This window comes from Macaca fascicularis, chromosome 9 (genome assembly GCF_037993035.2).
Source record: "Macaca fascicularis isolate 582-1 chromosome 9, T2T-MFA8v1.1".
NCBI lineage: Eukaryota > Metazoa > Chordata > Mammalia > Primates > Cercopithecidae > Macaca > Macaca fascicularis.
In genome coordinates, this window is record NC_088383.1 from 104,910,669 (window position 1) to 104,937,704 (window position 27,036).

General features: G+C 37.6%; 1 protein-coding gene across 1 annotated transcript in view; it reads left to right on the forward strand.

Annotated features, from left to right (window-relative positions):
- Window positions 1-27,036, forward strand: part of CC2D2B (coiled-coil and C2 domain containing 2B) — a 120,637-nt gene that overhangs the window by 80,332 nt on the left and 13,269 nt on the right. The window contains 9 exon segments of the mRNA XM_065520131.2: window positions 730-839; window positions 8,730-8,826; window positions 14,349-14,447; window positions 16,797-16,979; window positions 17,149-17,346; window positions 18,732-18,821; window positions 21,166-21,279; window positions 24,118-24,252; window positions 24,617-24,739. Coding sequence (XP_065376203.1) covers window positions 730-839; window positions 8,730-8,826; window positions 14,349-14,447; window positions 16,797-16,979; window positions 17,149-17,346; window positions 18,732-18,821; window positions 21,166-21,279; window positions 24,118-24,252; window positions 24,617-24,739 — 1,149 coding nt within the window.

The window sequence follows — 27,036 nt, forward strand, 5'->3', positions numbered from 1 at the left end:
TTGATTATGTTTATTTTGAATTACAATTGACTCTTAATTCATCTCTCCATCTATATTTTCTTTGGCTTCCAGTTTATTTTCCATGACACAGTAAAGGTGGCATTTATAAAATGTAATTCTAACCATTTCATTCCCTGCTCTCAGGGTCTGTATGATAAGGTATAAGCTCTTTAAAATGGCTACAAAATCTTCAGGCATCAGGCCCACGCCTACAATCAGCCTCATCTCTCTCTATCTTGCATATCGTGCTACTCCTTGTTCCATGAGGGCCCTACTAGTTGTTTCCTTTGCCTGGAATGGCCTTGACACATATCCATGTTATTGTCCAAATGAACTACGATTTAAAGTTTCAGAGCACACGCTCAAACAATGATACTCTCCTTATTGTCACCCCCCAAAAGTTAATAATTCCTTTTCCTGAATAATTTTCATACCTTAAAGATATTTCTCTAATTTCTCACATTTCATTGCACTTGTTTGTTTATCTGTATGTTTTCTCCTGATAGACTAAAATCCCTAAGAGAAAGTTCTGTTTATCTTTAGATCCTAGAAAAGTACCTGATATAGAATAGACACAATAGATGTTTATTCAATAGATAAATAAATAATGGTTGTTTGAAAAACTAGAAAAATTAAGCCATGTATTTGCCAAGTAATTTCCTAGGCCTCTATCTTTATCGTCTATATACAGTATTTCAAAATCTAGTCAATGTTTATTATGTGTTTCAGGATACTGTAAATCCATTCGTGGAAGTTTCTTTCCAGCACACTGTATACCAAACCAATACAGCAAGTGGATCTCATCCATGCTGGAATGAGGAAATTAAAGTAGATTTTATGTAAGTTGGAGTTCATTTTTCCATAGCTCCTAAAAAAAGAGCAATAACAAAATTATTTTCTTGAGCCACTTATTGAAAATAATTACTGAAATAGGCTTTATTTAAGCTTTTAAATTATGAAATATTTGATGCACATAAACTAATGTATATTGTATAGCATAATATATAATCTATATGTATATATAAACATAAGTTCTAAAGAAAAGTAAATGAATACCTATTTATTTACCATCCAGCTTAAAAAAATATAGTATTACCAGCACCTTAGAAGGCCCTTTGTGCCATTACCTAATGGCATCTTCTTTCTTTCTCCCCAGAGGTAATAACCATGAATGTGTTTATCATTCTTTCTCTCCTGTATGATTTTACTTCATAGGTATTCATCCCTAAGTATGTATTATTTACTTATGTATGTTTTCAACTTTATATAAATTGAGTTATATTTGTGTATTCTTCTGTAATCTTGTTTCTTTAATCTTAATTATTTTGAAAGATTCATCCATGTTCATGCTTGTAGCTGTTTGCTGTGGTCTAAATGTGCTCCCCAAAATTCATGTGTTGAAAACTTAACTCCCAATGTTGGGAAGTGAGGCCTATTGGGAGGTGTCTTAGGCCATGAGAACTCCACCCTTATGAATAATGTCATTATAAAAAGGGCTTGCAGTGTAGGTTCACTTTCTTCTACTCTTCTGCCATGTAAGGACACAGCATTTGTCCCCTTTTTCCCTTCCACCTTCCACTATGTGAAGACACAGCAAGAAGGCCCTCACCAGACACCAGATGCTGACATCTTGATTTTGAACTTTGCAGCCTCCATAATTGTAGGAAATAAATTTCTGTTCTTTATAAATGACCTAGTCTCAGATACTCTGTTATGGCAGCCCAAAATGAACTAAGACATTGTTATTTATTTATTTTTACTTCTATATTGTATTCTGTTGTATAAAAATGCCATAATTTATTTATACTTTCTTCTGTTGATGAACATTTGTCTTTTTGCTAGTTTTTGCCATTGCAAGCAATATTGCTTTGGACATTCTTGTACTTGTCTTCTGGAGCACATGTGCAAGAGTTTCTTTTTAAGATAGTGACTCTCAGACCTTTTTAATGTATTCGAATCATCTAGACAGCTTTTTTTTTTTTTTTTTTTAAATTAGGACAGGATCTCACTCTGTTGCTTAGGCTGAAGTGCAGTAGTATAATCATAGCTCACTGACTCAAACTCCTGGACTTAAGTGATTCTCCTGCCTCAGCCTCCCAAGTAGTGGAGACTACAGAAATGTAGCATCACACCCAGCTAATTTTTTTAAAATTTTTATTTTTGTAGCACTAGGGTCTCACTATGTTGCCCAGGCTGGTGTCAAACTCCTGGACTCAAGTGATCCCTCTGCCTGGCCTCCCAAAGTGCTGGGATTACAGGCATGAGCCACCACACTTGGCCTGCTTCTTAAAACACAGATTGGTAAGCCCACTTCTCTAGTTTCTAATTCAGTAGGTCTGGGGTAGGGTCTGATAATTCCATCTTTAGCAAGTTCCCAGGTGGTTCTAATGCTACTAGTCAGGTGACACTTGAGAATCTGTTTTCTAGGATATGTGTTCAAAAGTGGAATTGCTAGGTTGTAGCTGAAGTCAGCTTCAACTTTACTAGACAATGCCAAACTCTTTTCTAAAGTGATTATATCAATATACACTCCCAACAGCAGTATATACAATTTCCTTTTGTGCCATGTCTTCAATAATATTTTGTATTTTAAAAATTATTTTTCTCAATATGGTGGATCTAAAATTATATTCTCATTGTGTTTTAATTTATAATTTCTTCTTTTTAAAGAGGCAGGGTTTTTTTTTTCAATTTTTTTTTTTTTTTTAAATTAAGAGACTTTATTTTTAGAGCAATTTTAGGCTCACAAGAAAATTGGGTGGGAAGTACAGAGTTAACCCCTTCACCACAGCACATTCACAGCCTCCCTCAGCATCAACATCTGCGTTGTGTGATATTTGTTATAATCAATGAGCCAACATTGATACATCATTATCAACCATAGTCCATACATTAGGGCTCACTCTTGGTGTTGTACATTCTATAGGTTTTGACAAATGTACAGTGACATGTATCTACCATTATAGTATCACACAGAATGGTTTCACTCCCCTAAACATCCTGTGTGCTCTGTCTGTTCATCCCTCCCTCCCCCTGGAACCTTGCCAACCACTGATCTTTTTACTACCTTCACGGTTTTGCCCTTTAAAGAATGTCATTGTGTACATCAAGGTTCTCCAGAGAAACAGAAGCAATAGGATGTAGACAGAGAGAGAAAGAGAGAGCGAGAGATTTATTTTAAGAAATTGGCTCACATGATTGTGGAGGCTGGCAAGCCCACAATCTGCAGGGTAGGATGGCAAGCTGGAGACTCAGGAAAGAGTTACAGTTTAAGTCTGAAGGAAATCTGCTGGCAGAATTCCCTTTTCCACAGGGGAGACCAGTCTTTTGTCTATTAAGGCTTTCAACTGATTGGCTAAGGTCCACCCTTATCATGGAGGATGATCTGCTTTACTCAAAGTCAACTGGCTTACACTATACCTAAAAAATACCTTCAGAGGCCAGGCGCGGTAGTTCACGTCTGTAGTCCCAGCACTTTGCGAGGCCGAGGCGGGCAGATCACTTGAGGTCAGGAGATCAAGACCAGCCTGGCCAACAGGGTGAAACCCCGTTTCTACTAAAAATACAAAAATTATCTAGCTGTGCTGGTGGGCGCCTGTAATCCCAGCTAGTTGGGAGGCTGAGGCAGGAGAATCACTTGAACTCGGGAGGCAGAGGTTGCAGTGAGCAGAGATCACGCCACTGCACTCCAGCCTGGGCAACAGAGGGAGACTCTGTCTCAAAAACAAAAAAACAAAACAAAACAAAACTCTTCAGATAAACATCTAGAATAATGTTTGACCAAATATATAGAAACTGTGGCCTAGCCCAGTTGACACATAGAATTAGCCATCGTAGTCATATAGTTGAAATCATACAGTATGGAGCCATTTCAGATTGGCTTTCTTCCATGAAAAACATGCCTGTAAGTTTTCTCCATGTCTTTTTATAGCTTGATTGCTTACTTCTTTTTACTCCTGCATAATATTCTATTGTATGGATGTATCACAGTTTACTTATTTATCCACATTGAGCTTCTTTTCATAGGTTCATTGGCCATTGGTATTTTCTTTTCAGTGAAATGCCCTTTCATTACTTTTGTCTATTTTTCTTTTTTTTTCCTTTTTGGAAATTATTTTATTTCTTCCATAATGATTTAGAGGGACTATCTTCAAACTAGTACAAATATTTCATAAATAATATCTAGCTGTTTTCTAACCAATTGAGTAATTTGTTGCACAATAAGCCATGTCACATCTAAGCAAGAAATACATTAAGTTTGACTAGTAAAGACATTACATGAATTAGGATACAATTAAAATTTGCTTTAAATATTTATTTGAGGGAGAGGACACCACACTTCTGCTCAATGAAGAGAAACATTTTTACAGTCCAGAAGTCTTTTATTATCTTTTTTTTTTTTTTTTTAACACCAATTATGCCATGACTTCATAGGGAATAGGTTCCCCCGGCAGCTCAGCCTCCTTCCCATTGGTTCTCACAAAGGGTGCTTCTCTGAGTGGAGCAGGCTGGTGCTTCAGTTGAACCCAGGTACCTTTCTCTCTGGCTTCTTTTTCTGATCATTTTCCTTCACATGTTTCAGGAAGCTATCTCCGCTATTAGAGTGCTTATGTGCTCAATACACACATTAATTCTCTTGGCAAGAATCTTGCCCTTCTTTGTTTACAACAATGCCAATAGCATTACAGATTCTTCCAGTTTTGCCGTGGTAACACTTGTAGGCATTCCTTTTTGAACAGTACCCATTCCCTTGATGTCTACAATATCACCTTTCTTATAGATTCGCATATACATGGCCAAAGGAACAACTCCATGTTTTCTAAAAGGCCTAGAGAACAAACATTGGGTACCTTTCCTCTTTTCCTTTGTGTTCGTCATTTTGGCGAACTATGGAAGATGGCTGCTCTAGCCGAAAGGATACTTTTCTCTATTTTTCTATTGTTTTGTATTTATTTATTTACTTATTTATTTATTTATTTATTTTTGAGACGGAATCTTGCTCTGTCGCCCAGGCTGGAGTGCAGTGGCGTGATCTCGGCTCACTGCAAGCCCCGCCTCCCAGTTCACGCCATTCTCCTGCCTCAGTCTCCCGTGTAGCTGGGAGTACTGGCGCCCGCCACCTCGCCCTGCTAAATTTTTTTGCATTTTTAGTAGAGACAGGGTTTCACCGTGTTAGCCAGGATGGTCTCCATCTCCTGACCTCGTGATCCGCCCGCCTTGGCCTCCCAAAGTGCTGGGATTACAGGTGTAAGTCACCGTGCCTGGCCTGTCTTTATTTTTTTTTTTGAAGCAGTTCTTATCTTATGGATACCAGCCCTTTGTCAGTTATATGTGTTAAAACTGTCTTTCCCTAATGACTTGACTTTTCATTTTCTTTATGATGTATTTTGATGAAAAGAAGTTTTAAATTGTGCCAGTCCTTTCCTTTATGGTATGTCCTTTTTAAAAATCTTTAATAAATAGTTGTCCTCCTTTACTTTCCTTACTTTAGAACATATGTCAACTTGCATTAAAATTTTAGACCATTGCATTTTCTGAAGAATTAGTGAGGATATCTTTTTGAATAATATTCCTGTATATAAAAGTATTTTTAATTAAAATAGTTAATAAATCAGATTTTTAAATCCAAAAAGAAATATACATCTATGTTCCTGCTTGCTACCAAGAAGGAACAAAACAGATATAGACTAGAATAATCCTTTATGCGGTGTTTAGGGACACACACATACACACACTCATGACCCAGTAAAATGAATCTAATTCCATTGCCATTTCCTTTAGTATTGCTATGCTTTACTGCTGGGTATAAATTTCTTTCATGAGCAGGTATGTGTAGCTATTAAACATCTAAACATTTTTTCAATTAATATGTTTCTTTTTATTTTGAAAGGTGGGAAAATTGACTTCTTATTCATACACGTAGAGCAGGATTGTCTTATGGATTAGCCATCATTTTATATTATTTTTCTATAACTTATTTTCTATAATTTCCTATGAATATTTTATATTTCATGTTAGTTCATAGTTTATATGATTTTATAGGATTTCTATGCTTTGTCCGATGCCTGTGTTAACATATATCCCTCACTAACAAAGGCTAAAGGAACTCTGAAGAACTGACATAATCACTTGCATATATGTGATGACATCTTGGAGGCTATGTAAACATTCACATCCCAGCCACCCCTTCTGAAAGTGAAAGGCTTCAAATCCTAAACAGGATTTGCAAAGAAAGGGAGACCCTGTTTGTGCCATTATTTCAACTTAGGGGTAGGGGAACTATAACGAAAAACACCTTAGAATTTTGTTAGCTTAGATGCTATGGAACTTCTGCTATTAGCAGAAATCAAATTCATTCTTCCGGATTCAACATAGGCTCAATTATATTTTCAGAGTTGTTGGCCAGAGTTCCTAAACAGATATTCTTGTTATTTGGCTACCTGTCTGAATCTTGTACCTCTCACTTTGCGTTGTTCTCTGACACTTGCTTTCTTGAACTATTTATTCTTTGTGTGTGAAGGAAATTATTGACTTAAAGGGAAATCTATTATATAATATCACATAATATCAAGTTAAATAATTAACATATAAAATGTATTTGTTTGAGAAGTTTGTAAATGTAAAATATGTGGTCATGTGTGTTTGGAAATACTTGGAATATTAATGTAGACATTAGAGTTAGAAGAAGTATATTGTATTAATTAAATTTAGGAGAACATAAAACAGTCAATAAGATACATAAACTTATAAGTGAACTAATGAGAAGATTTGGGAGTGTTTGCATCCTTGCAATTATAGCAGTGAAACAGGCCAAGAACAATGTGGAGTGCAACCAAGTGGATCACAGGCTTTGGATAAGGCAAAACCATCCAGCTACTACTTTTTGATGCCTTTGGTTTAAGACCCCAACTCCCCTCTTCTTGTGACAGTTTAGTGAACAAAAACCACAAGCAAATTGATAAGTAGTCATAATAAATAATATTTATAAGTAATAAATAATATTAAATAATTAGCTCCATGAGCCCTTCCTGGAGGAAGAATTATGGTAACATTTGAAGAACATTTTAATAGAATACAGAATGCAAAATAATGCAGAAGGACTTAAGTGATGTCAGGAATAGACTAATAAGCTAAAAAATGTTGTAAGGATGACAGTTGTCCTTTCTCCTGCTAGCGTAGTGTTGTAAATAAGTATTGCCTCCCCTGCCCTTTCTTAGGTTCTGGCAGCATGAATGAAAGGAAATCCTTGAGGAACAAAGTAGGGGAGTCAGCTAGTTATTTAACACTAGGAAATACAAGGAAACTTCCACTTAAAATTGTTCTCTAAACTCAACTAGCATTTTTCAATCATCATTGCTTATAGGTTTCAAAAAGTTACAGAAGCTGTTGAAGATCCTTTGAAATAGTGGTTGCTTCCTTAAGCAACAAGATTCAACAAGTAATGTCAGTGGCAGCTGTACACTGAAAAGACCTGGTCTTTGGAGTTTGTCAGAACTAGGTGGTAGCACATCCTGTAGGCCCAGCTACTCGAGAGGCTGAGGTGGGAGGATCACTTGAGCCCAGCAGTTCAAGATCAGCCTGGGCAGGATAGACCCCTGTCTCTAAAAAAGTATATATTATATATATATATGTGTGTGTGTGTGTGTGTGTGTGTGTATACACACACACACTAAATAAAAATATTAAAAAGAAGAAAAGCTGGGTTCAGATCGGGCTCTGTCATTTGCTGGTGGCATTACCTTGAGTAAGTTATTTAACTTCTCAGAGCTTCAGTTTCTCTGTGTAAGGTAACCTATTGTACAAGATTGAGATTGCCATCACTGTTAAATGTTTGATGGAGATTCAGTACACAAGCTGGAGCTGAGAGTGAAAGTTCATTGCTCATGATATACACTATCCTTTCAACTACCTCCAAGATATACTTAATCAAGAATGCCATCAGCAGACAGCCTGCAAAATTAAATGCACTCCATTATCCCAGTTTCTGCTTGGAGAAAATTAACATGGGAAAGAGAATAAATTCTGTGATTTATTTATTTATTTATTTAGAGATGGAGTTCTAGTCTTGTTACCCAGGCTGGAGTGCAGTGGCGTGATCTCTACTCACTGCAACCTCCACCTCCTAGGTTCAAGTGATTCTCCTGCCTCAGCATCCCGAGTAGCCAGGATTACAACCGCCTGCCACCAGGCCCAGCTTTTTTTTTTTTTTTTTTTTTGTACTTTTAGTAGAGATGGGGTTTCGCCATGTTGGCCAGGCTTGCCTCGAACTCCTGACCTCAGGTGATCCACCCATCTCGGCCTCCCAAAGTGGTGGGATTACAGGCATGAGCCACCGTGCCTGGCCATAAATTCTGTATTTAAAATCATATCTATTAACTGAGAATAAAAGAGCATTTTATCTCTATGGGAAACTAGCAGAATTTAAGATAGGTGAAAAATCTATACAATACTCCAAATAATCTTTGCAATTGATAGCTATAGTGAAAGCCTTTCTGTTCCACACTTAAACATTTTTATTTTTCATCTTAAGAGAGATGTAAATTACAAAGCACATGCTGGCTCTAACGAAAGGTAGCAGCCAGTCTTCAAAATATACAGCTTTTCCTTAGTTTATACTTCATAAAAGAAAACAACACAGGTGATTTTATAGTTCTTTATGAATAATGCTGTTAGGAAATAAGTGGATTTTGAGAAAATTAAGCATTTGAATATATTTTTCTTATTTGCAGCTCACCAGGACATGATTATAGCTTCTCAAGCTTATCTAAAATAAAAGATAATATATATATCAACATTTTTGATGAAATGATAACTGAAAAACATGAGGTAAAGTAGAATAATTATAATAGCCAATGCTGGAATAATTCTAAGGTCAAACTGAATGAAGTCTAGTAACACGTTTGTAAATATGCTTTTAGATGCAATGTCTATATCCAACATTTTCTTGAAAGGATTTGAGGCAACTTGCAATAAAATCAAACATATGACAAATCAGTTAAAAAATAACAGAGATCATAAACCACATATAGGAGGAGGAGGAATAAATATACCAAGAACTTGGGAGAAGTAGGTTTCTGCAATAGAACATTACATTTAAATGTGAGCTTTCTGTAGCCAATACAGAAATATAATAGGTTACATATTTCTCATTATCTGATCAAAGAAAATACACTACTCCTACAAAAGAGATCAAATTATTCCTAAGGCTAAAATTCAGTTCTACTTAATCTAATTTCTAAAATTACTGACTATCTTCCTCATAGTTGTGTAAAAGTTCCTAGCACAATGCCCAGCACCCTAGCAAGCTCTAAAATAAACGTTAGTTTCCTCCCTATTGAACTTGCTACTAAAAATATAAAAATGCATACCCATAGTCTCTACTCTTTTAAGGTGTGTAGATTAAATGCTTTAATAGAAATGTTTTCCAAATTCTATGGCAATGCTACTGAAGGAGCAATTAATTCTACCTGGAGGGACTGGGGATCCATGTCAGAGAAGCTGAACAAGACCTTGGAGAGTAAGGTACAGGAATGAGCCTTCTGTAAAAACCACTGCAAATCATAATGACTATGTTTTCCAACCCAGTTTTCCAGGAGATACAACACATATTCTTCTTAAAGAAACTTTAAATCAACCATGGTAAACGCTAAGGGTAAAATATTTAGCAATAATTTGGCGATAGCTTTTCTCCAAGGAGTTAAACTGAGTAATGTTCTGATGATCAACACTGATAATGGGTAAAGCTTAGAAAACCCAAAAGAATGTCTAACCAATTTTCTCTCTCAAAAGTGAATTATCTCAAAGACTAATTTGGTCAGAATTGAGTAGCAGTTGATTAACAACTGAACCCTTGAAACTGCTTTGCATTGTTATTAGAGTGAGATTGTTGTTATTGGAATGAGATCCACATGCTTTAGGTGTCAGACTTGTTTGTGACAATATTGGCATGCTCTTTAAAAAAGGAAAGGGCCTTGCATTCTTGCCCTCCTCTCATGGACAGGGTTTTAGGGGAGCTATGGGCCAAAACATTCCATTGTCTTGTAAAAGACTAGAGCTAGGCTGAGCCCCGAGATAGCTACGCAGTTAAAAGAAGGTTTTAAGTTATCACTGAACATTATTTTGTCTAGAAATGTTTCATTTTTCCTCTGTGCCCCTCCTGTATATTTTCTTCCTGCTATCAACTGTTTTCTTACTTCCCACAGATCTCCCTTTCTTTAGTTATGTATTAGCAGAAAGCTGAAGACTTGGAACTCTCACAGACACGTAGCCTATTTTTAATGCTCGGCATGAAAGAGATGGGCTGAACTGCCTTTGGAACTGGCAGAGCAAGCCCCATGCATACTCCAGATTTAAAACCTAGGTTAACTGAAAGTCTAACAGAAATCCCAGTAGCCACGGAAAGACCTTAAACTAACCCAAAACTCAGATATTGGTTTAAATACTTTTAAAAAATAGTTATTTTCAAGATTTTAAAATTTATTAGCATATAAATTTTCAGCATAGTCTCATAATTTTTGACTTGCCATTATCTACTCTCCTCTGACTTCTAACTTTATCCAACCTTGTCTTTCAAGTTTTAAAAAAATTATTTAATTTGGAAGATGTTTGACTATTCTTTAAAGAACCAACTACTGAAATTGTTTTTACTTTTCACTTTTTTGGTTTTCTAATTCATTTATTTCCACTTGTATATTAATTTTTTCTCCCTATTCCCCCAGGACTATAATTTTTGTATTTACTTTTGCCAAATGTATTGAATGCCTAGTTTGTTTGATCTCTTGCCTTCTCATAAATAATGGAAACATTTGGAGACTATAAATTTATCTCTGTAAACATCTTAGACTATGTATTTTATATTTAGTGACTTGTTTATTTTATATATGTAATATATATTATATACATATAATTAATATATATATATTACATTTTCTTGCTTGGCCTAACAGTCTTCTAATATTGTATCTTTGCATTTTCAAATGTTTGAAAGACTTTTGTATAAACTTTTGATTTTAAATTTCAGTTTTATTACCTTGTGGAAATCATACTGTACATTTGAGCCTTTAGTCCATGGTTCATTTAATCAAGCCACTGTCCCAACTCTATGACTGTTAATTAACATACAAAGGTGTTCATCCTGATGACAAGATAAGGAACCCTATTGGGCAAGCTATGTTGCTCACAAAGAAATTATCTTCCATGACAAAGATGAAGGGGTTACTTTGATTTACAAGGGGTTGAGAGACTAAGTATACAGATATCTGAGTTTTATTTATATGAGTTATTTAAAGAGATGGTCCAATCATAACAGCACCTCTTCCACCATTTAACCATCAGAGTGCCTGGCCCTGCTTCAACCTACACCAGGATATGCAAACTTACCACATACACATTATAGCTCTGGATATTAAGTCTTGTTTTTATCACTTGATATATACAGTTCCCACACTAATAGATTCCTTAAAGGTCGCTTCATATATAATTCATATTGTTGATCTTAAAATTCTTTCATTGCTTCTCAGAGAGGATGCATAAGGAACCAATTTTACATACTTTTTATTTTTATTTGACTTTGAAGTTCAGGGGCACACATGCAAGTTTGTTATACAGGTAAACTTGTGACACGAGGGTTTGTTGTACAGATTATTTCATCACCCAGGTATTAAGCCTAGTGTCCATTAGCTGTTTTTCCTGATCCTCTCCCACCTCCCACCCTCCACACTCCAATAGGACCCAGTATGTGTTATGTCTCTCTATGTGTCCATGTGTTCTCATCATTTAGCTCCCACTTATAAGTGAGAGCATGTGGTATTTGGTTTTCTGTTCCTGTGTTAGTTTGCTAAGGATAATGGCCTCCAGCTCCATCTATGTAGGGAACTAATTCTAAAGTGAACTTTGATAGAGCTATAATCTATAGCCTGAGGCAAGGTAGACCTAAGAAGCCTCCAGCATCCCTGGGACTTAGGATGGAAACATTAATGCAGTTGAGAGCACATCCGTCAGAATTCCAAGGACTTGATTGCTACAAAGCTACCTAAGTGTGCCTATTACCTTTTAGACTAGAGCAGCACAGTCCATCTTGCTCAGCTCTATTGTTGCTGGTTAGCCTCTGGATCTAAAAGACCCTTCTCATATTCCCTGGTAAGTAGATGGGGTAACTTCTTAAGTACAAAAAGTTGGAAGGGCTCCTAATGTCCAAAGCAGTGGTTATGAACTAAAGGGAGGAATCAGGGTTTTGGCAGCTTTTTTCAAACTTCAGCTATTTTCTTTCATTTTCCCTGGATTCTCTGGCCTTTGGTTGATGAAATGAAAAATATAAGTGGCCAAAAGATCATAGGGTGCTGCCAATGGGAGGGGTGGTGGTGGGAGCGAATGCCAATCCCTTTTATGCCTAATTCCTGCTTCTCCCTACTACAAATACTTTCTCTAATTTTGAAAACAGTGTTATTGAGGAATGATTAGCATACAATGATCTGCACATATTTAAAGTATATAATTTGACAAGTTTTGATATATGTATATACCAATGAAACCGTCATCGCAATTAAGATAATAAACATATCCATTACCCTCAAAAGTGTCCGCCTGCTCTGTTGGCATGTCTACCTCCTGCCAGCAACCAGTAATTTGTGTTCTGTCACTATTGTTTCTATTTTCTAGAATTTTATAGAAAATGGAATCCTATGGTATGTGTTTTGTTTTGTTTGGTTTGGTTTGGTTTTGCTTCTTTTACTCAGAAAGATTATTTTCAGATTCATTCATGTTGTAGTTGTATCAAACCAGTTCATTTCTTTTTATTATATAGCAGTATTCCATTGATAAACATGCACTTCATTGCTTGTTTATATATTCACCTGTTGATGGACATTTAGTTTGTTTTCATTTTTTGACTATTATAAATAAAGCTGCTATGAACATTTGTGTAAAATCTTTTTATAGACAAATGCTTTCATTTCTCTTAGTAAATAAAAATAGCTGGATATTATGGTAAATGAATATTTAAGAAACTGCTAAACTGTTTCCCAAAGTGATTGTACCACTTTTTATGCCCGCCAGTAATGTAGGAGACTTCCAGTTCTTTCACTTTCTTACAAACTACTTCGTCAAACTTTTAAACTTTAGCCACCCTAATAGTTGTATGGTGGTTTCTCATTATAGCTTTAATTTGCATTTCCTAATGACTAATGGTGTTGGGCACCCTTCCATGTAAATATTTATTTGCCATTTATATATCTTCTTTGGTGAGGTGTCTGTTCAAGTCTTTAGTCTATTTTTAAAACTGGGTTATTTTCTTATTGAATTTTCAGGGTTCTTTGTATTCAAGTCCTTTGTCAGATACATGATTTGCAAATATTTTCTCCCAATATGTAGCTTATCTTTTTATTTTCTTAACAGTGTCTTTTGAAGAGCAAGGTTTTTAATTTTGATGAAGTCAAATTTGTCAACTTGCTTTTGATGTCATGTTTTTTAGCTCTGTATTTTGCAACTCTGTTTCTGGGTTCATATGTGTTAGATATACATTACATATTACATATATATTTCTTTTTGATGAATTGATTCCTGTATCAGTATAAAATATCTCTCTTTATTCCTGATTAATTTCTTGTTTTTAAATATGTTTTGTCTGTTATAAATATAGTGACTCAGCTTTCTTTTAATTAGTGCCTGTATAATATATCTTTTTATTTTCTTTTAAGCTGTGTCTTTATATTTAAAATGGGTTTACTCTAGACAGCATACAGTTGAGTCTTGCTTTTTTATCCACTCTGACAATCTCTTCCTTTGAACGTACGACCATTTACATTTTCTATAATTATTAACCTGGCTGTGTACCATCTTCCTATTTATCTTCTGCTTATCCCAACTATTCTTTATTCTTTTTTCCTGCCTTCTTTTGGATTGATGGCATAGTTTTATGTTTCATTTTATCTCCACTATTGGCTTATTGGCTATAATTGTTTGTTTTCTTAACTGTTGCTCTCAGGTTTACAATATTATCTTTAATTTACCACAGACTATCTGTACATAATATAGTGCCACTTCACATACAGTGTAAGAGCAGGATACTACAATATAATGCCTCCAATTCTCCCTCCTTGCATTGTGCTAGTGTTGTCATACATTCTACTTTACACAAGTCATAAACTCCACAACAGATCATTTTCTCCCAGACTATTATTTTTTGCTTTAAATAGTTATCTTTCAAAGAAATTAAAAAGCAAGAAAAACACATCTTTTCTATTTACCTTTTCTTTTTTTAAAAGAAACAGAATGACTTTTTATATTTACCTGAGTTTGTAGAACTATTCATCACATGATATTAAGTAATAAAAAATTATTTATTTTCATAGGATCACTGTCTCAAGAGCTGTAGTGCTCACTCATATATAAGAAAGAATTGGCTTGGATCCATTGTCTTCCCTTTTTCTGCTCTTCTGCAACAATCTGAGGTAAGAGAAAATGTTCTTTGCTCATTATTCTAAGTTTTGATCTCTGGCTAATAGAAACACTAATAGAAACACTTTCTGTTGTCTTTGAATCAGACTCTGTGATTGGCAGGCTGGTAGGTCAGTTAAGATGATCCTATATTAGAATGTTATGGGCTTCTGAAGTGTTTGAAGATTTGAACTGTCTCTAGACAGTTCTTCAGAGCGTTCACTAACAAAGGATAGGACAGTATCTTTAGAGTGTTCATTAACAAAGAATAGGACAGTATCTTTAGAGTGCTCACTAACAAAGAATAGGAAAACTAGTCTTAGGTCTTCAAACAACATTTATATTTGCATAAAAGAGTTCTATAAGATCAGATTCATGAAACATTCTGATTAGTGGTGTTGCTTTGTAATCATGGGTACCAGGAGTTTCAGCTTGTCAACACTGTTTATTGACCATGGTAAGACTTATGATTTGCACCTAGTCTCTGTGAGACCCTCAGAGGGCTCTGCTGTTGGGTTATTATGTAGCAGGAAAATGCCTACATGACTAGCAAAGTAGAAAAGCCCCAGCCTAGACTTCACTGTTACTTCTTCACTAAGTGATGGTAGGCAAGGCACTTGACATCTCTGACGCCGTGGCAGACACTGGAAATGTGAAAATTCAGAAATGAATTTTCTACCTCAATGAGTTCAGTCTATGGAATAAAACGAACATTTCAGTACAATGTGATAATATTGTAGTGCTTTAATAGAGGTATGAGATAGGTACGTGGGAACATACAGTATGGAGTACTTTACTCTTCCTGGGTTGCAGGTGGAAATGCCAGGGGAGTGGTTCAGAGTTTAGTAGATAAGAAGAGACTAAGGAGGAGAATGAAAGATCAAAGAAGACTTAATATAGGTGATAACTTCTGAATTAAGTCCTTAAAGATGAATTTGTCAAGCAAATAAGGGCTTAACAAATTGGTCAAGCAAATAAGGGCTTAATTTAGATTGCCTTTTACTACCCTGCTTTTCCATCATGGGTTTCTTCCTGCCTATGTGTCCTGACACCCAATTTCCAAGGAGATAACAGTGCTCTCAGATTTATTTCAGAGACAATCATTTAAATATATTTATAAATCCTAGCTCCTTTGCTTGTCAAGAATTGTGAGCCTTGTTTATTAATTGCATGAAGTCACCACTGTACAGTGTCATAATAGTACATAAATGGCTGCCATTGTATACCAATTAAAGTGCTAATGAACTTTCTGTTCCTACTACCTGGCTGTCATGTTGCCAACTAAACTATTGGTAAGGAAGTGAGAAAGAACAAATATCACATAGGAGGGTAGAGGTGCCTGCACAGTGTGCAATCACATGAAGTCATGACGGCACGTGTTTCAAAGACTGGCAATAGGAATAGACATTGTTGGAGGTACAGCTGCAGGGCTTCCTATGTTTGTAAGTCCCTGTGGACATTGCTCAGTCTTAGGCCAGACTGCAGGATACAGTGGTAGGAAAGAGTGTGGGCCTCAAAGGTGGACACATCTGGGTTGTAATCCTGGCTCCACTACTCATTAGTTTTGTGATCTTGCACAAATACTTCAATTCTCTGACCCTCAGTTTCCTTATTTGTGAAATGGAGATAAGGTCAGTGTCTACTCCATTGAATGATGCGATCTATATCAAGTACTTGGGGTCTTGCACATTAGTAAGCACTCGGTAACTATTAGCTATCATGTTTCTTTTGAGACAGCATCTCACTGTATTGCCCAGGCTGGAATGCAGTGGGACAATCATGGCTTATTGCAGCCTCAACCTCCAAAGCCCAAGTGATCCTCCCACCTCAACCTCCTAAGTAGCTGGGACCACAGGTGTGCACCACCACTCCCAGCTAGTATTTATTATTATTATTATTTACCTCTTACACACACGCACATGCACGCACGCCCGCGCGCACACACACACACAAATTCCTCCTACTGTGGACCTGAGGGTTGTCTTTCTTGCTGTTATACATTTTCTCTTTCTAGACCCAATACAAAATGTAACATGATCTTTTAGCTTCTTCTCTGAGCCTGCATTAGATTTTCTAAGAGCTTTATCACTGGCATCGTAACTTGCTTGTTTCATTCCTTTCTTACTCCTACCCTCTCTACATAGTACATATTAGGCAGGGACCCAAGGTGTCAAGGGTACCTATGAACACATCACCACAGAGAACCTGCTCATTCCTGGGCAAGTACAAATGAGTGGAAGCCCATTCACACAAGCAAGCCAGCTTTCTGTGATGGAGTGGACTCCGCTGGGCCTTAATATTTGACTGATGTTCATTTTCATCATGCATAATCCATAATCCATTATGCTGATATACTCTTTCAGATTAGTGGAACATTTCAAGTAACTATTCCACCAGTTTTGCTTGGGTATACTTGGAGTAATACTTATGTATTTCCTAAAGAAGATTCTAATGAGCAGAATTTAAAAGAATGTACATTCTTAAATATTTTTGCTACCATTGAACCTCAAATATCGTATGTCACCTGTAATCCAACACTAGATAAGGTAGGTTTTTTACATTGAATTTCTTTTATATATACCATCAAAGAAGTATAAACTATTTTAAAAACCAGTAATAATAATTTGAAAGATGGCAAAAATAAACATTGGTTCTTGATATTTTCCTGTGAGAACAGTATAGTACAATGTTGAAATACTTTAAATTTTATTCCAGTTTTTAGATCAAACAGAGGTCTTGCAGAGAGCACAGATTTTTAAAAAGAATTGTAAGGCAATGTTTCCCAACCGAAGAATCATAACTACTGTTTTTAATGATGAAGGGATACAGTTCTTAGTCACAAGATATATCAAGGCATTAAATCCACCTCAGCAACTTCTGGATATATTTCTTCACAATTCTAATGCAACATTTGTAAGTTATAATTATTTTTAACAGCTTCATTGTGATTAAAGGGCATCTGTGAAGAATCACTTTTACCTTTTGTGTATTTGGGTTCAGTCTAGTGAATTGTCTGTCCTCAGAATATTTGTCCTGTTTGTGAGTCATAAAGCTCCCTTAGCTGGACTCTTTAAGCTAAAATCAAAAGTTCTAATTTAGATTGCCTTTTGCTACACTGCTTTTCCATCATGGGTTTCTTCCTGCCTGTGTGTCCTGACACCCAATATCCAAGGAGGTAATAGTGCTCTCAGGTCTATTTCAAAGACTATCTTTATCTTTTAAAAAATATGTACAAATCTGAGCTCCTTTGCTTGTCAAGGATTGTGAACCTTGTTTATTACTTGCATGAAGTAACTAGTGTAGAGGGTCATAATAGCACATAAATGATAGCTATTGAATATCAGTTAAAATGTTCATGAACTTTCTATGTTAACACATTGTTTATTTGCACCCCTTTCTCCTTTCCTAGATTAGTCTGAGTCTTTGTCTCCGGCACTATAGGGGAAAAATACATAGTATAACTTCTATTGTTTGAGAAAGCACACTGTGCTACCCTAATATCTCCCTGCTGTGGCAGCTTATAATAAAGTTATATTCACAAAAATAATTGTGATAGATTTGAACCAAAAAACAAATAAAACATTTGCTATTCTTCAATATCTTAAAATGTTTTAACAGTTGTACTTTAAAGTATGTGTTATGTGGAAACATATTATTTTAATATTTAACATTTAATAATTAATAAATTACTAAATAATTACTAAATAAATATAAATACAATATTATGGTTACATGCACCCTGTGCAGTCAGTCCAACTTGGGCTCAGTTTCCCAGGGACTTCACATATTGTATTAGCCACGGAACCCAGGGCAAGTTATTTTATTACTCCAAGCTTATTTCCTCTTCTGTAATACTAGAATAATAATAGTGTCTCGGCCGGGCGCGGTGGCTCAAGCCTGTAATCCCAGCACTTTGGGAGGCCGAGACGGGTGGATCACGAGGTCAGGAGATCGAGACCATCCTGGCTAACACGGTGAAACCCCGTCTCTACTAAAAAATACAAAAAACTAGCCGGGCGCGGTGGCGGGCGCCTGTAGTCCCAGCTACTTGGGAGGCTGAGGCAGGAGAATGGCGTGAACCCGGGAGGCGGAGCTTGCAGTGAGCTGAGATCCGGCCACTGCACTCCAGCCTGGGCGACAGAGCGAGACTCCGTCTCAAAAAAAAAAAAAAAAAAAAAAAAAAATAGTGTCTCCTTTTATAGGCTTAGATTATATGCTAAATGAGACAGTGCATGTAAAGCATTGTGCTAAGCGATGGACGTACAGTACACACTCAATAAATGTGAATATTATTCTAGGACCTCGTTGCTCGATTTGTATCTTTGATTCCTTTTATGCCTAATACACCGGATGAAAATGATGGTTCTGATATATGGATGACATCAGAGGTAAATTACATGTTATAATTAAAATGTATAGTATTTCTTTTAAGGAAACCTTTTAAAAATATTATGTATTTATATATTACTTTGCCTTGTGAAATTTAAAAGTATTTGATAATTTTATACATCATCTTCAGCTCCATAACAATCTATGGAAATAATTCATGAATACCAAAAATCTTTTCAACATTCTAAGTGGTAGCTCATGAATATTTTGACTCAATGGGAATTCCAGGAGTATAATATTATGCCATTCTCCAAAGAGCAATATGACTTGTCACTATGGAGTTGGCCAGACCCTGAAGTCTTGTGCAAGTGCTGTCACTTCCCAAAAGCTTTCCCCCATTACCCCCATGTGAATGAAGAGCTCGTATAGCAGTGCTCTTCCTTAGCACTTAAAGTCCTCTTTAGTCTGATTGCCAAATAAAATACAGGCCCCATGAGATATTCAGGACAAACTTTAAGTAAGAAATTATTTGTTGTTTATCTGAAATTCAAATCTTAACTGGGTATCCTCTAAGTTCTTTTCTAAGTCTGGCAACCCAAAGTAGAGTATTTAGAGTATTTCTTCCATTTCAGCTTAAATCATATTTGTGTCATAAACCATGAGTGTATGACTGATTCGGTTTCACAAGAAAAGAATTATTTTCTCTCACCTAACACACAGTCTTTGGAGTAAAACAAACAAACAACCTTGGTTCAATTTCCTAGTTCAAAGGCTTCATAGCTATGTGACCTAAGAGAAGTTAACCTCTTTGGACCTGAATTTCCTTATCCATATCATACAGGAGTTTTCAAAAGACTAAATGTAGTAACATGCAAAGCATCTGGACCTCAGGAAAACTTAGTTCCCTACTGTCATCCTCTCCCTCCTCTGATAAAATCCAGAACCTTCTTGGCCTGACAATGAAGACTGTTGTTATTCTGCCCTTAGCTCACCTGTTCACACAGTTCTTTCAGAAGGGCCTCCTTAATAATCCTCCCTAACTCCCATCCTTCACCATCAGGTTCAGCCAGTGCACACTGATAGGGCCATATCAGTTGTTCAAACATTGCAGTGCTTCCATACTAATTAGTAAATAGTCATTGCCATGAGCTCTCTAGCTCCCCAACCCTTACCCCCACCTCCCTGGCCCCCACAGCTCCTTCTCAGGGACTGTATTGAACTAGAGAGTACGTGTCACATCATTTTTTTTTTTTTTTTTGAGATGGAGTCTCGCTCTGTCGCCAGGCTGGAGTGCAGTGGCACGATCTCGGCTCACTGCAACCTCCGACTCCCTGGTTCAAGCAATTCTCCTGCCTCGGCCTCCTGAGGCCAGCTGAGTAGGTGGGATTACAGGCACGCACCCAGGCCCAGCTAATTTTTTTTTTTTTTTTTTTTTTGTATTTTAGTAGAGATGGGATTTCACCATATTGGCCAGAATGGTCTCAATCTCCTGACCTCATGATCTGCCCACCTCAGCCTCCCAAAGTGCTGGGATTACAAGCATGAGCCACTGCACCTGGCCACATGTCCCACTTAAATGGTGTAGCCACTAGTCAGCAACAGATTGTTGCCATCTGAACATTTGGACCCAAGTCTTTGCTAGAGTTTTGTTTGTTTGTTTTGTTTTGTTTTGTTTTTTTCCCCAACAGAATCCAGAAATCCAGAGTTTTCTATGAAAATGTTCTCTCTTTTTTTGACATTCTGGGTGCCAAACAAAACACACCAGTAGACTAGAACTAGGTCATAGACCACCAGTTAGCTACTTCTGCTATCCTTTTTCTCCCCTGCTATATTGCTGTGCTTTACTGGGCACTGTCTATTTGATCTGTTACATACTGCTTAGCTGTTCAGCTCTTTGAGTTGAAGAAGTTTCAGTCACTTTTCCTGACTAACATCCAACTCAGATTTCTTCCTTTCTTTGAGTTGAGAGTACTATATTGGTACAGGACAGGATGTAGTTCCACAGCCCAAAGGATCACTTCCTGCAAACACTATATGATTCCCTATCAGATAAGGTTCCTCAAAATACCAGTCCATATGTCCCTGCTTGCCCAGGGCACTTTAATATTTGTCCTAAACAAAAACATCCCATTTTGGGTATAAATTGTCTGGTCACTCTATACAATATCTACATTAAGTGTTCTATAATAAAGGTGGCCCCAGTGCTCCAAGTCAATGTTCTCTTCTTCTAATGCCCTAGCAAAGCTGGAGCTGTCTGCTCTGCTGTCAACTTAGCAACTCGGTAAAAATAAATGTGTTTGGGACTGGAGTGAGTAGAGGTGCTCCGCATCAGTTAGATGCTTGCATTACTCAACTTTTCCGCTCTTTTCTTTTTTTGTTCCTATTGCTTTTGTTTTGTCTTAGTGCTGCATCAGTTTGGCTGTTGGAAATAAGGAGGAGCATGCCATCCTTCTCTGTAATTTCTTTCTGTATTTTGGAAAGAAGGCACTGGTCCTCTTGGGAACCTCCGTGTTAGAAGTAAGTGCTGGAGTTCATATTGCAATAATGTAAGCAAAAGGAAATCAGATTTCAGCTGCAAGTTTAGAAGACTTCAAACCCAGGTTTCCATCTCTTCACAAACTAATTTGGAATTTCATGGGCAAGCAATGGTTAAGAGGATAATGTTTCCTTTTGCTTTTCTCCTTTGTAAAATAGTACTAAAAATAGTGCTAATCATACTGGGAATATTAAATTACTTAGTACATATTAAGGGACCGAGAGCAGCACCTGGACTCAATAAAGGTGGTGGTGGTGGTGGTGGTGGTGGTAATGTAGTAATAGTTATAATGCAGTTGTGGTGGCTGTTATCCATCCTTACCACCATGATCATCATATGGTTTTTGTTTTTTGAGATGGAGTTTCACTCTTGCTGCCCAGGCTGGAGGGCAATGGCATGATCTCGTCTCACTGCAACCTCTGCCTCCCGGGTTCACGTGATTTTTCTGCCTTAGCCTCCCAAGTAGCTGGGATTACAGGTGCCCGCCACCACACCTGGCTAATTTTTTGTATTTTAGTAGAGACAGGGTTTCATCATATTGGCCAGGCTGGTCTTGACTCCTGACCTCAGGTGATCCACCTGCCTTGGTCTCCCAAAGTGCTGGGATTACAGGCATGAGCCACCGTGCCCGGCCCATCATATGTTTCTAATAAGTGTATTTTAAGATCTGTAAAAAACACTTCTCCTCATGCTCCATTGCTGAGGTTTTAATCTTATAAGAAGTGAGCCATGAATTAATGTTTCCCTATCTGAACTGTTTATAGCTTAATTTATATGCTGCTTCTACATTTGTACCACCAGACAGATATTATTTCTGAACTGTTTCTACCCCTACCATGAGTATCTTGCTAAGTGTCAGTATTTACAGTCTTGCCTTATGGTTTTTGTCATGATGATTTATTTCCCTATATTCTCTTGGCATCATTTATTATTTCATTGCCAAGCTTGTTAACTATTAATAGAAGTTCATTCCCTCTATATGATCCCCTGCTGTAGTTGTAAGTGCCACTAGATGGCAGTAAACAGTCAACAATATTTTGGCAACTATTTGCGTTAGTACCTGTGGACCAATACTGCAGGAGGTAGCCCTGCACAGTTTCACCTCAGCCATGTGGTTAAGGTAAAGCCTCCTCTTTACTATAAAGACGATGAGCACAGAGACCAAGAGCAAGGTCTGTAGAGTCAAAGAGAGCAGGCTGCACAGCGTAGTTTTAAGAATATGGGTTTGGGGGACAGTCAGACACAGGTTTAAAACGCAGCAATTGCTGAGCATGGTGGCTCATGCCTATAATCCCAGCACTTTGGAGGCTGAGGATGGAGGATTGCTTGAGCTCAGGAGTTCAAGGCCAGTCTGGACAACACAGGGAGACCCCACCTAAATAAATAAATAAATAAATAAGCAAGCCAGGCATAGTGACACATACCTGTAGTCCCACATACTTAGGAGACTGAGGAGGGAGGATCACTTGAGCCTGGGAGGTCGAGGCTGCAGTAAGCTATAATGGCACCACTGCACTCCAACCGGGCTACAGAGTGAGACCCTGTCACAAACATAGACATAGTTAGTGGCCAGCAGTGCCACTAACTATATGATCTCAGCCTTGTTTACTTCTCTGAGCCTCAGTTACCTCCTCATGAAACAGGAGTAGTGCCACTCACAGGCTCTTTTGACAAGCCTCTTAACCTCTAATTCTTTATATGAAAGATGGGCATAACAATCACCCCTTCCTCCCAGAATTTGGAGTGAATGAAAGTGACAAAGTTAGTGTTAATTCTTAGCATAGTATCTGATGCATATACTCAATAAATGTTAAATATTATTTAACATTATTATTACCTAAAAAATTTTATTCTTTGCTAGGATAGGATTACACTACAAAAGGTCTTATCATTCAGAGTAAAATAATAGCAACATAATAACTACTTTTTATTTCTCAGACTGGTTTCCTCCATACTTTCCCTTTAGCTTCTAATTGCAGATCTTGTTCCCAAATTTAATTTAATGGCTTTTTAACTTTACTTCGTTTTGTCAGAGCCTTAAGCCAATTTCCATTTCCTATCTCTGCCTGGTGTTCACCCTCAGTCTCCAAGTATATTCTAACCAAAGCAGGGATAGTCCATATAGCATCTTGTATGAATTAGACAAAAGTGCCCTACTTGAAAACACTGCAGTACTATCTGTTGGGAAATCCTTGTAATACACTGATTTGTTAAAACAACAGCCGTGTTACCATCAGGGCACGCTCTGCAGGACCATACATGACAGCACTGGCTCACAAGTTTTTTCATCTGAATCCTCATGCTAACCTGGGGCTGAGGATTTCTGGAGCTTTGGTGTTTTTGTTTGCTTGCTTGTTTTTTCGTTTCAAAGAAAATGTAAAAGCCCTCAAAAAGGCTTTTATTTATTTTTGTTGTTTGTTTGTTATTGAGACAGGATCTCATTCTGTCACCCAAGCTATAGGGCAGTGGCATTATCACAGCTCATTGCAGCCTTGACTCTCAGGCTCAAGTGATCCTCCCACCTTAGCCTCCCAAGTAGCTGGGACTACAGGTGTGTGTGCCGCTGTGCCCAGCAAATTTAATTTGTGTGTGTGTGTGTGTGTGGTAGATACAGGGTCTCCTTATGTTGCCTGGGCTGGTCTCAAACTCCTGGGCTCAAGCGATCCTCCCGCCTCAGCCTCCCAAAGAGCCGGGATTACAGGCACAAGCCACCACACTCCGTTAAAAAAGGTTTTAGAAATCAGAATCATCACAGTATAATTTCCATATACAGAAATTATTAAAATCCACCAAAAATTACTTTCTTTTTTCTCATACAGGGGCATGTGGCTTATGTAGTAACTCAAGAAACTAATGAATATTTGCTTTGGAATCCATCAACTGGCCAATGTTATAAGCAGTTTGACCCGTTTTGTCCCTTAAAAAGCGTAGATTGTTTGTTTGATGATAGAAATGTAAGTATATGGGGAAAAAAAGTCTTGAGTTCTCTCCTCAAGAGTCACCCTGGCTACACACTAGAATCACCTGGGGAACTTTAAATATGGAGAGTCTATCAGATTCCCTAGGGCATGCGGCCAGGGCAATCTTTTATCCTGAAAGCTCCTCCAGGTGCTTGTGTAGTGCCTTCAAGGATGAGAACCAATGAGGTAGTCTAATGATCATGAAACCCTAGAATCTCTTTATCTCCTGCCTCAGAAACCCCCTGGGATTCTGCCACTTCATTGAGTAGTAAGACTGTAAAATTTTGCTCCTTCCTTACCAACAATGGGCCTTGTGTTCCTATGGACCTACACTAATGTTATGTTAATGTTTTCATAGGTCTGGTTTAATATTCAACAAAATAATACACCAATGGCTGTATTTTTTGACTATTCAAAGGAAAGTTTCTGGAAGCAGTTGCTTCCAAAAAACGTTCAAGGGACAAAAGTACAAAGTATACAGGTAAATCATATTTTCCCAGGTGTGTCTATATGAGAGTTACCATTGCTTCTAATCTTTACTAATTGTGACAGCTCTTATTATGTTTTATAGTTGGTCGCTTACTGAAATATTTGGCAATATTAATAAAAAACCAGTTTTCTCTGCCATCCAGCTCGTGGGCTCTTTCCCCTACTTGCAAAAAAAATAGATTGAGAAGAAAGTGACATCTCAAGTGCAAATTTAGATGCCAAAATAGAATTTAAAATTTTTTCATCATAAAACATAACATATAACGTTCAAGATGTGTAGTAAGTTCTTACTCTGACCTAGCCCTCCCGTGCCACATCTGTGGTAATGATCAAGTAGAAAAATTGACAAACAAAAAGCTTTCTGGACTCCCAACCATGATAGTTGTCTCCTGGAATAGAAACAGGACAGAAACACTAGCAGTGAGTAGGCTGGAGCAGGGATGGCAGCAAGATCTGAAATGCTTCACAAAAACCAGAGAACCAGAGCAAGCATCACTTTTTAAAGACAGGGACTGTGGTGGGGCTACTTTACTTCCATATTTTTGAAAGGAGATGGGAAGGAAAGCTGTAGACTCACTGTCTGGGGCCCAGGGGACAGGAGACCAAGAAGTAACTCAATCACTACATGGTTTGGCTAATGGATCTGTGATGTACTCAGTATTACTTTGGGAAGGCACTAGAAATACCATGTCAACAGCTGTTTCTGGATCGAGGGCCAAGCTGTGGCAGGGTGTCGGCAATTGCAAAGTCCACAAATGAGGAGACAGGAGCCCAGAGGGAGGGAGGGAGAGAGAGAGAAAGGATAAGAGAGAGCAAAAGAACAATAGAAAAATTAGGCAAAAGACAATTCATAGAAGCAGTAACTTACATGCTAAACCTCACTCATAATCAAGGAAATACAATTTAAAACAATAAAATCATTGCTGGACATGGTGGCTTATGTCTGTAATCCCAACACTTGGGGTGGTTAAACCATGAGGATCACTTGAGGCCAGGAGTTTGAGACCAGCCTGGGCAGCATAGCAAGACCCTGTCTCTAAAAATAAAAACAAAAGAATTACCCAGGCATGGTGATGATGCACATGTGTAGTCCCAGTTACTCAGGACGCTTAGGTGAGAGGACTGTTTGAGCCCAGGAGGTTGAGGTTACAGTGAGCTATGATCGCACCACTACACTCCAGCCTAGGAGCCTACTGCAAGACCTTTTCTCTAAGATAAATAAACAAGAAAAACAATAAAACTATTTCACATACATAAAATTGGCAAAAAAAAATGTGTGATTATACTAAGTGTTGGCAAAGAGGCAGAGAAGTGGCGGGAGCATACATTTCTGTAAACATTTTCGAAAACAATATGGTGATAATACTTGGTAAAGGTAAAGATGCTCAACCTTTGATCTGCCAATTCAATCTTCTCAGTATATACCGCAGAGGAACATTCACAGGGAGACAAGTACAACAACATTCATTATAGAATTGCTTGAAATAACAAAAATGTGAAAGAGTTCATCAACTGGAAATCAGTACATGAGTTGTGAAATACACAATGAAATCTAACGTATAGCAGTAAAAGATGAATGAACTGAGCCAATTTACAGTTGTTCCCAATTTGACTGTCAGTGCATTACATCAGAATCTCTGAGGGTGGAACCCACATGCCAGGAGCTTTGAAGGCTCCCCAGTTGATGCCAGTGTGCAGCCAAGGTTGAGAATCACTGGCCAAGAGGCATGCATATCTACATGAAAGAATATAAAAAATGTAACGCTGAGCAAAATAAAGACATGAAATGGGCCGGGCGCGGTGGCTCAAGCCTGTAATCCCAGCACTTTGGGAGGCCGAGACGGGCGGATCACGAGGTCAGGAGATCAAGACCATCCTGGCTAACACGGTGAAACCCCGTCTCTACTAAAAAATACAAAAAACTAGCCGGGCGAGGTGGCAGGCGCCTGTAGTCCCAGCTACTCGGGAGGCTGAGGCAGGAGAATGGCGTAAACTCGGGAGGCGGAGCTTGCAGTGAGCTGAGATCCGGCCACTGCACTCCAGCTTGGGCGACAGAGCGAGACTCCGTCTCAAAAAAAAAAAAAAAGACATGAAATGGCATATACAGTACAAAACCATTTATGTGGAGTTTGAAAGCAATATATTGTTTATGTATATATAGATATGTGGTGATGTAGAAAAGCATTCATGGAAATGATAAATACCAAATTCAGATTAGAGGTTACTTTTGGGGAGAGAAAAAAAGGAACGAGATTAAGGAGCAGTATACAGAGTACTTCAAGTCTGTAG